At 39.5% G+C, this 14,728-nt stretch overlaps 1 protein-coding gene across 3 annotated transcripts; it reads right to left on the bottom strand.

Annotated features, from left to right (window-relative positions):
- Nucleotides 1-156: 156 nt before the first annotated feature.
- On the bottom strand, nucleotides 157-13,776 carry LOC113674010 (15-hydroxyprostaglandin dehydrogenase [NAD(+)]). 3 transcript variants are annotated; one of them, XM_089199676.1, is made up of 8 exons: nucleotides 13,563-13,765; nucleotides 8,725-8,787; nucleotides 8,007-8,130; nucleotides 6,926-7,047; nucleotides 4,350-4,446; nucleotides 3,256-3,335; nucleotides 2,291-2,433; nucleotides 157-1,971 (listed from the first exon to the last, which is right to left on the bottom strand). In XM_089199676.1, the coding sequence occupies exons 1-8, from the start codon at nucleotides 13,653-13,655 to the stop codon at nucleotides 1,839-1,841; spliced, it is 855 nt and encodes a 284-aa protein (XP_089055802.1). In that variant the 5' UTR covers nucleotides 13,656-13,765; the 3' UTR covers nucleotides 157-1,838. The 3 variants fall into 3 exon arrangements, with proteins under 3 accessions (XP_089055802.1, XP_089055805.1, XP_089055804.1); XM_089199679.1 differs by lacking the exon at nucleotides 13,563-13,765 and adding an exon at nucleotides 13,272-13,561; XM_089199678.1 differs by lacking the exon at nucleotides 8,725-8,787 and having other exon boundaries at nucleotides 13,563-13,776.
- Nucleotides 13,777-14,728: the final 952 nt, after the last annotated feature.

Genomic DNA, 14,728 nt, shown 5'->3' with positions numbered 1-14,728 from the left:
TTTAAAATGCAAACAACACCTAAATTACGAGAGCAATCTCGAGGTTTATCGATTAATCCTTTACACCCTAACATCAGTATGCATATTCTCCATACTGTTCTGTACACGTTTCCTAAGTTGCTGACAAAGAGAACTTGTTTAACAGTCAAGAGCCTCTTTAGTAGGTGATCATTTCATTTATTCTTGTAAATGAATGTGTAATTCAGGGGTGATATTTTAGAGAGAAATTAGATGCTAGTCACTCGTAAAGTAAGACTTCGCTTAAACTACCAGCCCTGAGTGTGAGTCATGTCAACTACTGTTACCACTTGTAGGAGGATCAGCTGGAATCCAGAGTTTATTGTCACGATAACCTGGTATGGCTTAATCACGCTAAATGGTACTTCCTGATAACAGCCTACTATTCACAAACCACCGGCAACATCGCGGCAGCTGTGCTCACATAAAAAAAAAATATATCAAAATTTTCGCTCACGTGCGATCGGCCTAAACACATCACGTGATGAAATAGGCCCATGCTGAAACAAGGGAATTTCCGGTGTTGGTGTAAATCTGTTTGCACTTTATCAAAACTACTGCGATCTGATTGGCTACCTAATCGCCGTCTTTTCTGTAATAGGCAATTGTGAAGGTGAGTGGCGTAACAGTGAGTGATTGTAAGCAACATAAAATAACAAGGTGAATCTGTCTCGTATGAACAAATAGTAGATGTATACTTTAAAAATTAGATTTTTCGCTTCCACTTGCAATGTGTGATGGTTGATTTGGAAATCGCCCCCAAAAATCACTCAACAGAAATCTCGAGCTCGTTATTTAAATGATATATACACCCCAATTGGCAAACCTCACATAGTAGAGCTTTTCGCTATTGCTGCAAAAGAAGAGGCAAACACTAGTGTTTATAAAAACGTACAAAAAGACGACAGAACAGGCAACATCCCACGCCCACGCTGGGAAAATCCATCGTGGCTCTTCGTAAGCATTTAATTCTAACACAGCGTAAGTAAACTATGTTTTAATAGTTGTCCTTGAACATCATTTGTTCGATTATCAAAACAGAAGTGTCCCAGGATAGGGGTCTGAGCAGATTTTCGCGACAAATGGAGGCCTTTTTTTTTCATAAATTATACATATTAAAACCACGATTCGGGTAAATTGTACGTTGGCAAACCTGGGCTTAAAAAAATTTTTATCGTCCCTCTATGATTACTTACTAATAAGAGAGGGCTACAATTCCCACAGGGGTTTTTCTTCCCCATAGCCAACATATTTGTGAATTTTCACCGTTATGAAAAGTATCAAAAATATATTTTTAGTTAAGCTTCGTAAGTTCACGGAAGCGGCAAAAAATGTGATTAATCAACTGATTGGATGATTGACAGCTTAATTTATTGATTGGTGGACTGATTGATTGTTAGATTGATTTTCTGATTGGTTAATTTACTGATTGATTAATTAATTGATTCATTGTCTCATTGATTCACTGTCCACTCAATTGATTAATCAATTAGCTCTCAGATCAATTAGACCATACTGTGCTTCCTTGATGGACTAATTGACAGACTCATCAAATGACCATGAGTAAACAATTCACATTAACTGATTGCTAGATCACTTATTATTTAGCAAAATACGTACTTAATAAAATATCTTCAACAAAGCTCTGAAAAACAATCAAAAATGGATTTGTACTTTGGAAAAAAAATTATAAACAGCTCTCACATTGGTATCTTCCCTCTCAACTATCTTTTTTCAAAACTGATGGATTAAGCTAATTTTTTTTTTGTTTTTTTTTTTGTCTCATTTAAGATTAAATCATCTCCATAATAATTAACAATTCATAGTTTTGATATTCTTGATCCCCTTGGTCTCATGATCTCAATTCCTCTCTTTTTAGTCACCATCATCACTGCTGCATTAGTACTGTCCTTCTCAATCAGCTGTATAACTCCTGTGGCAATAACTTCAGGCCTAAAATACGGAATACATGAATTCAACATGGGTGACTGTAGTATTTGATGACATTAAATTGTCAAAAAACCTCTGTTATTGTCAGAGATAAAAATCCTTATTTTACATATTGCAACACTGTATTTTCCCCTACAAAAAAAAAGAAGAAAAAAAATGCACTTTTCACTGCTACAGGATTATGTCATGAAAAAAAACCTAGTGATGTTGAAACCAGCCAGGGGCAGATCAAAATTACAACATGACAGCAAAGTTTCCTTTTCTAAAAGTATCCTAAATTTATATCCAACACATGCTCTTGGTATGACTTCTGCTTAGATACCTGATTAGTCCATATCTTAAAACTGTTTGAAAGTTTGGAGTTTCTTTGGCTCGCTTTTCATTAAATGAGGACCAAAACAAATCTGTTTCTGTATAGCTTGGACAGATACAATTTACTCTCACTCCTTCTGTCTCATAAAGTCCCTAAGATGAAAGGTAAACATGATCAAATTTTTAAATTACCCTCCATTCTATGTTGTCATACTAATAATAATAATAATCTCAATTTGATTCATTGTTGATTTCAATGACAGAATAAACAGGTGATCTATTGAACAGTACAGCAGGTAATTTAGTGCTAACAACTGGGTTGAAAACGTAAATTAGCCACCATTAACAGTAAAAAAGCTGAAGTTTCGAGCTGACATCAGCTTTTTTACTCTTTACGGTGGCTAATTTACGTTTTCAACCCAGTTGTTAGCACTAAATTACCTGCTATACTCTACTGATGCAGCACCACAGTTTCTTTAGAAACTTACCCCTTTATTGAACAGTACAATTTTGCTCCTTACATTGTGCTAAGAAAATGCAAACTGCATTTGAAGAAGCAACTCCAGTGATTATATTAACTATCATCATTTGATGATACATTGCTAGTACAAGTTTCAATTTGATTTGAATGCTAAACAGAATATCTCATTCAAAATGTTGATTATGCATAAGTTAAATCCATGCTCCAACATCCCCCCCCCCCCCGGCATTTGAACTATTGAAAGTTGGCTTATTCAAATTCCCTCCCTGTGAGGCAAAAATTGTGTTCAAATGCACCAGCCAATTTCTTGTTAAAGGCAAAATCAGTGGCCATTACTTTCTACATTGACCACGCTTTAAAACTGAGACCTTGTTTTCGGAGGCTGTTTGGAAATGAAAATAAAATATTTACCTTTAAACACCTCCATATTAAAAGATACAACAATTGTATTCCACTGGATGTACTTGAAAGTTTAGGGGTCAATCCATACTTACCCCTAGACTTTGTGAAAACCCAACAACTCCAAATTTTGTTGCACAATACACAGCCATGGACTGTCCTACAGGGAAAATGCCTGTGAAGTGAAAAGGTTTTTTATGCATTTGAACTATTGAAAAAATGTGTTGCCTTCAGCTGACATATAAGAAGTTTGTACCTGAAATAACAGCAGCATGACCATCCTGGGGAAAGAAGTCCCAACACATTCAACAAGGAAGAGCATTCAATTTGAATTACAGTCAACTCGCCGGTGGTTAAACTCACCAATGCCAACTCGCCGACATATAAAATTGAGTAGAAACGTTGGCGTCTTCAATCCAGTACAACTTATCAGAAGTTAAACATATAGAAAAGTAAAAGATCTTTAGTAAAAGAAAAAATTTTTCTTCCAACAAAGTTTATAAGAACCTCATGGTGAACAAAGAAGGTAAACATCACCAATGACTATAACAGCTTCTGATGCGAACGAGTTAACTCATTCACATCTGAAGCGGATATAGTCATTGGCAATGTTTACTTTGCTTTATTCACCTTGAGATCCTTATAAACATTGTAAAAAGAATTGCTTTTTACTAAAGATCTTGTCTAGAAAGCCATGTTTTCTTTAAAAAATCATGATGAGTCTTTACGGTGTTGTTGTTGCACAACAACTCTTTCCCGTCTTAAGCTGTTATAGTCATTGGTGATGTTCACCAATGTTCACCAATGTTTAAGCTTCTGTTTGATGTTCACCAATGTTCACCAGTGTTTTTTTACTAAATATTGTTTACTTTTCTGTATGTTTAACTTCTAATAAGTTGTATTAGATTGAGGACCAACTCACCGACTTTTCTACTCAATTTTATATGTCTGCGAGTTGGTGTTGGCGAGTTGAACTGTCGGCAAGTTGACTGGATACCTTCAATTTAGCTAATGTAATGGCCTTAAACAGCTGTTGGTACAGCAGGTAATGTGAGCATGAAATCATAATTATATCAAAAGAAACTTATTTCAGGAAAATATGAAACTTATTAATTATAATTAACCCTATATGATGGAAACAATTCATGTAATTCAAACATTTTGCTATGTATTTCATTTCCATAACTACCTGCCATTGATGCCACATTGATAACAACACCACCCATTCCTCCACGCATCTGACTCATGTGATGAACACCAAGAAAAGTTCCATGAATTACACTCTTCTACAAAAACAACCACAACATAACAATGAAGCTGTGGAACAAAATCCCTAAAGATTATTGAAAGTCTTACTGTCAAAAATGAAAACAAGAAAAGGAATCAGGCTATGAGCCACAAAGCAAATTCTTCCATGGCTTACTTCTGCTTCAGTATCTACTGGGGCGGGATGCAAGTTCATCACAGGGTTACCTTCCCCCGTAAGATGTTTTATGGGATTTTCTTGAAAGTTTGTTAGTCATCACTGATACATCAGGGCAGAGAGGCCATACTGTGCAAGTTAAGCGTCATTCCCCAAAAACACAACACAGTGAATGACTATTACTTAAATCCACACCAAGACCCTTCAGTACAGAGTTTGTTGCACTAACCTGGAAGCCACTGCTTCTGCAATCTTACTGCTTAAAATCCCTTAAAGTTGGTTTTCACCAGCAACAGATTTAAAAGGCAGAGTTGGGGTGATAATTCAAATTGCATGAACAATTGTACTTATGTAAGTGAAAATCAATAAGAGTCATGAGAGGAGTTGTGAGTTGGTTAAAATCAGAATCAAAATAACCAGAATGTTTCTCTTTTGTTCCAATTGTGCTTATGACTCCAATCCTTATGATTCAGTGCAAAATAGATTGTCAGAGTCACAAAAGAAGCTGCCAGAACAACTAAACTACAATGCAAGTTTTAAGGCCCAGGAAGAAAACAACTTTAACAATCTATTTTTCACTAGTCTAGCTCATTATAAAAAAGTCAGAGTCATAATTGGTATCAGCACTTTGTTTCTGTCTCTGCATGTTTGCTATTCACAAGATCACAGCACTCTGCACAACTGATTAAGACTTCAACCCCAATTTTTTTTTTGGTGAAAACCACCCTTCAAATACCATTCAATGAAAATTAATCAAAATAATCCTATCATCTAATAATAAATATATGTTATTTGCCAACTGGGAGGTCCGTATGGTGAAAAACTGTGACCGAGGTCTTGAAAATACTGCCCGAGGCCGTAGGCCGAGGGCAGCATTTTCAAGACCGAGGTCACAGTTTTTCACCATACGGACCGACCCTTAGCCGGTAAATAACATATTTATTGTTTTTAAACTTGACGAAATTCTTTCCAAAAGAACCCGAATGATTTATGGCCGTAAATACGGCAAGATCTTCCATAAGCTGAAAAATTTTTGAGTGAGTAAATAGTAGTGATGCAAATTTAAGAGAGATGCCTTAGCGAAACATTTTCATTTCCGTAAAGATAAAGGTGATTTAAAAGGCTTCCAAACAAACTTTGAAATATTATTTTTACAAGTATCTGTCACAATCTGACACCTGTCAATTAGAGAGCGCGCAAGAAAAAAAAATCGTAGGAACATCTGAAAACCAACAGAACTAGTTTGGCAAGGACTGTCACGACAATGTTTTCTTCAAAATCAGTTAATGATCTAACGGAAAGTATTATTCACTCTCATCGACCATTCATTCATGTACGAAGATTTACCTCTGTTCATTAAGTAAACGGCGAGGAAAGTAATTGTGAGTAAATTCAATTTTTTTATTTCGAAGTTGTGAGAGTTTGCTCATTTGTTTGCTGTAATGGCGTGTTTAACTCTGATCTTTCCTTCACAAAAACTAAATTCGAACGGCACACTCCAACGAGACACAAGGGAATGTAATGCGGCCTTTTCTCAAAAAATTCCTTCAATTTCTGTTGTGTAATTTAAGGTACAAATGTCCAAATTGAACGGAATTGGAAAGACTCACCAGGAGCGTATATTTGTTGTAGAACTTAAATTAAAACTTCGCTCGCTCTTTCACTATGAACAAATTGCTCGAGAAAATTCAGATATTAAATGAATGAAAGTTCCATCGTTCAGTTTAACTGTAACCAAATACCTCACGTTTCAACTTTCTGGGTACTTTTTGTGAACGATTAAAATTAATTGCAGAAGGTTTTTAGGCCGCTTGTCAACCAACGTAATGACACTATTGTTTATACAAATTCATTCTGAAACCAATATTTTTCTGTCAACCAAAGTGATTTGATAGAGAGAAAAGAGAGGATTCATAAGTTATTTTTTGGCTTGAGGTAGTGACCGACGTGTTTGCTTAAAAATACTGCCCAGCCAGAAAACGAGGTATATTTATGAAAAATGACAACGAAAGTTGGGATGTACTCGGCAACTCACGAAAGCGTTACCGTGGCCCGTGGGCAGAGATAGGAAAATACTGACCGGGTAAAGAACCAATCAGATTGCAAGATTCGTTACCGTGCCCTCTAAAAAAACAATAATAAACAATAATAATAATAATATCAATAATAATAATGCAAATATTTATACAGGATAACCTATCAGTTCAATTAAAAGGAACTGTTATCAAAAAAGTCTTGTAACTAAAATCACTAAGAAATCTAAGATTCAAAAATAAAATCTGTAAAAATAAAAATAAACCTAGTAAAGTTATGAACCACAGCAAATTACCAATTCTACCCACCAAGTTCACATTAACTTCTTTATCCCATTCTTCCTCCTGCTCTTCATTTTTTGATGATATACCAGCATTATTACAGACAATATTGATCTGACCAAACACCTCTTTTGTCTTCTTGAAGGAGTCTTTAAGCCATAGGGCAACAAAGAAAAGCAATTTACACTTGGATAAATAACTATAATAATTCATTGTTAATTATTAAACAAAGTTAAGCCCCACAAGCTTAACAATCAGTCAGTCAGTCAGTCTGTCAGTGGTTAATGATCCTAACAGCAATTTAGTCAGTCAATAGGTCACACAGGACTCCTCAGTCTAAACACTCATCCCTTGAACACTGAGTTTAACTCCTTGAAGTGATTAATACATAACTTCTCCCTATAATTTCAATACTCAAACTACTTGAAGAAGTTGTTATCTTGATCCAACACCACATAACCAATTTAGGTGGAAATGTGTAGGAGCTAGAGGGGAGAATTAACAATCAGATCTTGGGAGTTTTAGGGTTAAAACATCGTAACACATGTGACAGATCAAGTTAAACTGAATGGCTGTTATCACATTGTCTGCAATGTACATGTAATGTCCATATTTTTTGCTGCACTGAACTACCCAAGAACTGAAGCTCATGTACTGAGCTCTTCAGCATGTTAACCTCTGTCAACAAGTTTGGGTGCTATACCTATGCTATTGACAATATTTCCTCAACTGACACTAAACAGTTGACTGCTTCCTATTCAGCCTTTAGGAGGCTTAATGTCCCCATGACTGATATCTTGGAGAGGATCTGAGAGCATCTCATCAACATTCTGAGTCCAGTCTAATGTTGTTCAGATTACCATGAGAGTAAAGATCTCCAACATCTTGTTTAGAGTTCAACAACATCACCAGGGGCCACCTAACATTTCCTAGCCAATTGTTAGACAATTTTTCAGACCAACTGTACCTAAGTTCCCTTCAATGGCTCAAAAGACAGTCAGAGGATCAAAATAATGGGCTAAAACTGTTAGCTAGAAAAAAGTTGAACTCATTAAACTCAAATTGTTGCTCATATTGGCACCATTAAAATTATTGTTTTGATCAATACCTTTCATTTGAGACTTTGATGAAACATCGCACCTAATGAAGATCACTTTTCCTGATCCATACTGTTTTTCTAAACTCTCTTGTAATTGAAGGCCTTTATCATGATTTAAATCCAATATGGCAACCTTGATAAATTAAAATGCAAATATTGCCACCTATCTCTTCATAACTTGCAGACTGTAAGCTACTCCTGAAGACACAAGGAAGCAGTTACTGATATAAAAACCCAGGTATTCAGCAATTTAAAAGGAATTTTTAAGCTTTTAAGTATTTTCATATTATTTATATTGCCTGATGTATTCACCATGTCCAAAAGCAAGACAATTAATATCCAAGGTTAAATTGTATTGGCAGCATGAGGTGCTTAAGTTTTAGCACATGCTGCTGTTGTTGGCCTAGTTTGAGCTCCCTAACAACTTGTATGATTCGGAAAAGTAAAGCTGAAATGCATGAAACAAAGTAATCAAAGAGGTTGCACAGGTCAAAGTATGTCTAGTCAATTTTGGAGAAGTTTCAGTAACGTGCGCTGCCTTTAAGCCTTGAAACCCCTACAGTTGGGACAAAATCTTTTGACCACCCAGTTCAGATTATGATATTGAATGATGTGGATTGATTGATTGACCTCACACAGCCCCTTCTTGGAATATTCATACAGAATATTAGGAACACAATTTTCAAAATCATTTTAGTACTGCAAAATGCAATGCCAACATTCATACCATGTTCAATAGGCCATTTTGGAGTGAGGCTGAAGGCGAGCTTGTTGTGAAAGAGACCAGTACCTGTTGTGTTATTTATCGGCGAGCGTAAAAGATCCAAACGACGCCATTCATTCAAGAACTTCAAGTGCCTTTTTACTCCCAGTCACGTGACTCGGTACAAAGTACAAACTATAACAATTTCGACAACACAACATCTCCCCCTTTAAAATCTACGGGGAGAAGCCAAAACTACTAAACATGAACGTAATAAAGTTTGATTTAACTTATAACATAAAACATAGAGATCGGACTGTTCAATTCATAAATTTATCCCACACAGTCACAAGTCCAATCTTCTGGGAGCACTGACTACTCGCCCAGATCTAGTTGTGGTTGCACCAGCTGCACAAGCAGCTGCCGGAACATCCAACTTGATCGCCTCTGGAATTTGCTTGCTCGAATCAGGAAAGCTAGGACCTTGCTTGCTCAGATCAGGACTGCTAGGGTACAGCGGAGTAAGGTCCTTCCGGTTCCGTCTGATAGTTCCTCTGGGGCTGCTAACAATGTATGAACGAGGTGTCTCAGCCTCTTGAGTCACGGTCGCTGGAACTTTCATGTCTCGAATCCAAACCTCGGTTCCCACAGGAATCTTCTTTTGATCTCTTGCGCCATGATGAGAATCAAAGTAAGCCTTTTGCTCTTGCTTTCGAACTTCCTCTCTACCTCGGACTATAGACAAATCAGGCCAACCGGGTTTCAGCTCCACCGCAGCAATTGGAACTCTGGATCTTATCTTTCGACCAAACAGAAGCTCAGCTGGACTGTAACCATTCTCTAATGGTGTTGAGCGATATGCAAGCAACGCCTTAGCAGGATCATCCTCCTTCTTCAGGACATACTTTGCGGTCTGCACCGCCCGTTCAGCCATCCCATTTGATTGGGGGTACTTTGGACTGCTTGTCACACTTGCAAATCCCCATTCCTTTGCAAATTTGATGAATTCAGCTGAACTATACTGAGGACCATTGTCAGATCTGACAGAGTCTGGAATTCCATGTCTCGCAAACATAGATTTCAGCGCCTGAATGACATCTTGCGAAGTCTGGGATGATGAAAGCAAGGCCAGCTCAATGTATCGGCTGAAGTAATCTACGACCAGCAAATAGGTGCGGCCCTTTAGCTGAAGCAAATCTGTTCCGATGATCTGCCATGGCCTGTTTGGAACCACTGAAGGAATAAGGGGTTCTGCTCGGAAAGATCGGTGTTCTGCGCATTTGCGGCATCCCTGAACCATATCCTCAATCTGCCTACTAAGGCCTGGCCACCACACAGACATCTTGGCACGGCTGCGACATTTTGTGATGCCCTGATGGCCTTCATGCAAGCGATCAAGAATCTCTATCCTCATGCAGGACGGTATGATGACTCTGGAAGCCTTCAGAAGTAATCCACGAACTAAGGTAATTTCTCCTCTCTCACTCCAGTACCCTTTTAGTGCCTCCGGAACTCTATCTTTTTCTGGCCAGCCAAGTTGGCAGTAGGCTGTAAGTTGTCGGCATACTTCATCCTCCTCTTGGCGTTCCCTTATCTCTTCCAGACGTCTGTCGCTGGCTGGAATTTCACTCAAAACACTGTGCGCATACAGGGCTATTTCTTCTTCTGGTAAGCCTGACTGCTGCTCTTGGTTTATCGGAGCTCTTGAGAGAGCATCTGCTGTTGTCAAACTCTTGCCTGGAACGTGTGAGATGGAATACTGGAATCTGAGCAGCCTCATTCGTAAACGCTGAATTCTTGGGGGCATCTCATTTAAGTTCTTTGACCCCAGGAGGGGAACTAATGGTTTGTGGTCCGTTTCAATATGAAATGGCTTACCGATGAGGTAGTCCGATAACCTTTCGCATGCCCATGTCACTGCTAGGGCCTCCTTCTCTACTTGGGCGTACCTCTGTTCTGTTGGCGTCAATGCCCTGGATATGAATGCAACGGGTTTCCAACCGCCATCCTCTTGGGCTTGGGTGAGAACCGCTCCAAGACCAAACGAGGAAGCGTCCGATGATACCCTTGTCTCTTTGGCTGGATCATAGAGGGCTAGTGTTGGCGTAGAGACTAGGGCCTTCTTTACGGCATTGAATGCTTCCTGCTGAGCCCCAGTCCAGAGCCATGCATTGTTCTTACTCAGAAGATCCCTCAGTGGCTTTGTCATGTCCGCCAGGTTAGGAATGTACTTCCCTACTTGATTGACCATGCCCAGGAACCGCCTTAATTGTGCAATGTCAGTTGGTTCCCCCATCTGTGCGACAGCTTCCACCTTAGTGGGGTCGATTTGCACTCCATCTTTGCCGATCACGTGCCCCAGAAATTCCACTTTATCTGTTGAGAACTTGCACTTCTCCAGGTTAAGGGTAACATTAGCATCTGCTAACCGCTCCAGTACTGCAATCAACCTCTTATCATGCTGCTCTTGGGTCTCTCCAAATACTAAGATGTCATCAACTTGACACTCCACCCCATCGAGACCTTCTAGGATCCTCTGCATCGCTTTCTGGAAGTGCTCGGGTGCTGAAGAAATACCGAAGGGTAGTCTTGTGAAACAGTACCTTCCCCATGGTGTGATAAAAGTGGTAAACAGCTTTGAATTCTCACCTAACTTCCTCTGCCAAAATCCACTATTTGCATCCAGCTTAGACATAATCTTTGCGCCAGACAGTTTGGCTAGAGTTTGTTCAGTTGTTGGCATTTGGTGGACCTCTCTCTGAACAGCCTTATTTAACTGGACAAAGTCACCACAAATTCTGACACTGCCATTCCTTTTGGGCACAACAACAATCGGAGAACACCACTGGGTAGGTTGATCGACCTGTTCTATCACTCCCATTTGCTCCATGCGCTCAAGCTCCTTCTTCACTTGAGGTAGTAAAGGAATAGGAATACGCCTTGGGGTACACAGATTAAATGGAGTGACTGATTCATCCAGCTTGATCTCGTAAACACCATCCATGCATCCTAACCCCTGAAACAAGCTGGGGAATCTCTTCTCATAGTTGCTGTCCTTTGAGTCAACACCAGAGATTCTAGCAATTGTCCCGAGCCGGCTACACGCGCTTCTTCCCAACAAGGACTGCTCAAGGCCAGGAACCACATAAATTTCGTCAGCACAGCATTGCAGGTTATGCGTAAGGGATGCTGTAAATTTACCTTTGCAAAACAGTGGTACTTTGCATGGGCCATACAATTTCTTATCGGGTGGAAGGAGCTTTTCCTGAATTGACAAAAGACCAAAAGTCTTTTCTGATATGACAGAAACATCAGCCCCACTATCAAGCTTGAAACTAACTGGGCAACCATTTACCAGGATTTCAGCTTTCCACGGATGTGCATGCATGCTGTCAACACCAATTTCTCCAAGAAACACACTGGAATCTGGATCCTCAGAAAACTGATCCTCGGTTACAACTTCTTCAACCTGTTGGGACATGCATACTCGGGCATAATGACCTTTCTTGGAACATTTATGACAAACAGAATTAAGTGCAGGGCAATTCCCTCTGGTGTGATTTGCAGATAATCCACATCGTAAACAGCCACTGGAGTTTGACTTATCTCTAGCACCAACGACACCTCCACGTTTCTTTGGTGGAAACTTCTGCAACTGTGCTCTGAATTTGGCTCCAATCTCATCGATTTCGGTGGATGTCGACCGCTGACCACTCCTAATGACTTCTTGTTGTTTCTTGACTGACTCGCTTTCCCTGGCCATTTTCACAGCTTTTTCAAGAGTCAAAGTCGATTCCAACTGCATCTTTTCACTTAGTGTAGCATCTTTAACTCCCACCACAATACGATCCCGAATCATCTCTTCTTTCAGGGCGCCAAAATTGCAATGCTCGGCCAAGCAATGAAGCGATGTGATGAATTCCTCGGCAGTTTCGTCAGCCTGGGTTCGCTGGTTGAATTTCGCTCGTTCGTAAATGACATTTCTCCTGACTAGGAAATACTGGTCGAACTTTTCCTTTACTTTGTCGTATTTTAGCCGGTCTCCCTCATCGCCAAACACAAATGTAGTCATAACATCGTCGGCGGCATCGCCCATCGCGTATAGCAACGTGTTTACTTGGATTTCTTCGCTTTTTCTGTGTAGATCACACGCCATCCGATACCGACCAAACCGACGAATCCATTTCTCCCACTCGTCTGGCTTTTTGAAATCGAACATTTCGGGTGCAGTAATCTTGTTAGCCATGATTCCTCCAGAACAGTAGTACGCTTACTTCCCGGGTTTCTTCTGCTGTCGCGGCGAACAATTTCTCTTTTGTCAATATTTAGCTTCGCTCGAGTGACCTCGAAGAACTCTCCTGTATTTTCCTCTAAGGGCCTCGACTATCCAGTTATTCTTCTCGCCAAGGGACTCAGGATCCCACTTCTGACACCATGTTGTGTTATTTATCGGCGAGCGTAAAAGATCCAAACGACGCCATTCATTCAAGAACTTCAAGTGCCTTTTTACTCCCAGTCACGTGACTCGGTACAAAGTACAAACTATAACAATTTCGACAACACAACAGTACCTAGTTAGCATGATAACAAAGTAATTTACATATGAAAAGCAGCGAGGTTGTATCATAACAAGGTCAACCTAACCTCACTCCTGTTCGAAGGCTTGGAAAGCAAGCTGTTAGGAAGGATACACTGTTCACAAACTTAATTGAGAGAATGATTAATCCAAACTACGATGAACAAAATAGAAAAAAATCACTCGAAATATTTGAATGATCCCTGATGTCAGCGAGGAATTAACCCGATAATCTCTCAAATTGTGTTTGCAGACATCACAACCCTGAGTTGCATTCAATACTTACTTTGCATTCTTTCTCCAGCAGAGCTTTGCAAATTTTCTCTCCAATCCCCTGTGCTCCTCCTGTTACTATTGCCACACAACCCTGGATCTTCATATTGTCTCACTCTTGAGTACAAATATACAGCTTCCGTTCCAAAACGTTGTAAATTTTTTCGCGCGTCTGTTTACGGTCAGGCCTTGTTCGCCATATTGGCCGAGGACAGCAGTGATAGACTGGGGCAGACTCGTTGGGAAATTTTATTTTGATAGCGAGTTGGAATTTCCAAAAAAAAATTGAGGCCCTTTGATGGCTACAGGTGTCGGTGGAAGTGCCATTTAATTTTTACTGAATGAGCGAATCACCCGACAGTTTAAAATTTAAACAGTTCTATGTTCCTGAAAGATCTTCTTAACGTAAACTGATTTCCATGAAATGTGGCACATTTACACCCTTCCCACACCCTGTAAGGACGAAGTTTGAAAAGGAGCGAACAAGATCTACTCCTCAAATGGAAATAATCTTAACTTGTCTTCTTCACAAGTGACGGGTTTACTTAGAATTCTGGGAATGAGACCAATTTTATCCGAAATAGCGGCGGAGAAATGCAAGACTTAGAAGATCTTATTGAAGAAGCGGAAGCTTTTTTACGAGACAAAAAACCCACTCAAAGAAGAAAAAAACAAGGCGAATTTGCCCCAGTTATGGGGCACAAGGTGGGTACTTTAGTATGTCTACGTGTGACTAATATTTGCTCTAAACCTGACAAACTACTTTAAACCTCCGTTAAGATTATTGTGCAGACTGAAATAAGATGTTTCTGATTGTAGTTGCATAGAAACTACTTTTGAATGCCCAAAGGGGCGCCAAATGAACTCATTCCAAAGCATCCCGGTTACTCGTAGGGAAGTTTAGTGCATTTGGGCTGATATATAACGTGCAAGTTATGACAATAGCAAGATCAATCTCGTTCCCAGGGTCCTGTTTCTTTCTTTCTTGAGAGAGGAAGAGAGAGGACCCTGGGAACTTGGTTGCAGCAAAGATATTGATGACAGGTTCGAATTGTGACATCAGAACTAAATTGTTTAATGTTTAATGACAACTCGTAAACAACGTATCAAAGAAAAGTTGAAAAATCTTTCGCAAAGCAATTCCCTATGGTAGTGAAGACCTTAAGACATCGTTAAACG

This window comes from Pocillopora damicornis, chromosome 3 (assembly GCF_964200805.1).
Source record: "Pocillopora damicornis chromosome 3, jaPocDami1.2, whole genome shotgun sequence".
NCBI classification, from domain to species: Eukaryota; Metazoa; Cnidaria; class Anthozoa; order Scleractinia; family Pocilloporidae; genus Pocillopora; species Pocillopora damicornis.
This window is presented reverse-complemented; position numbering and strand designations above follow the sequence as displayed.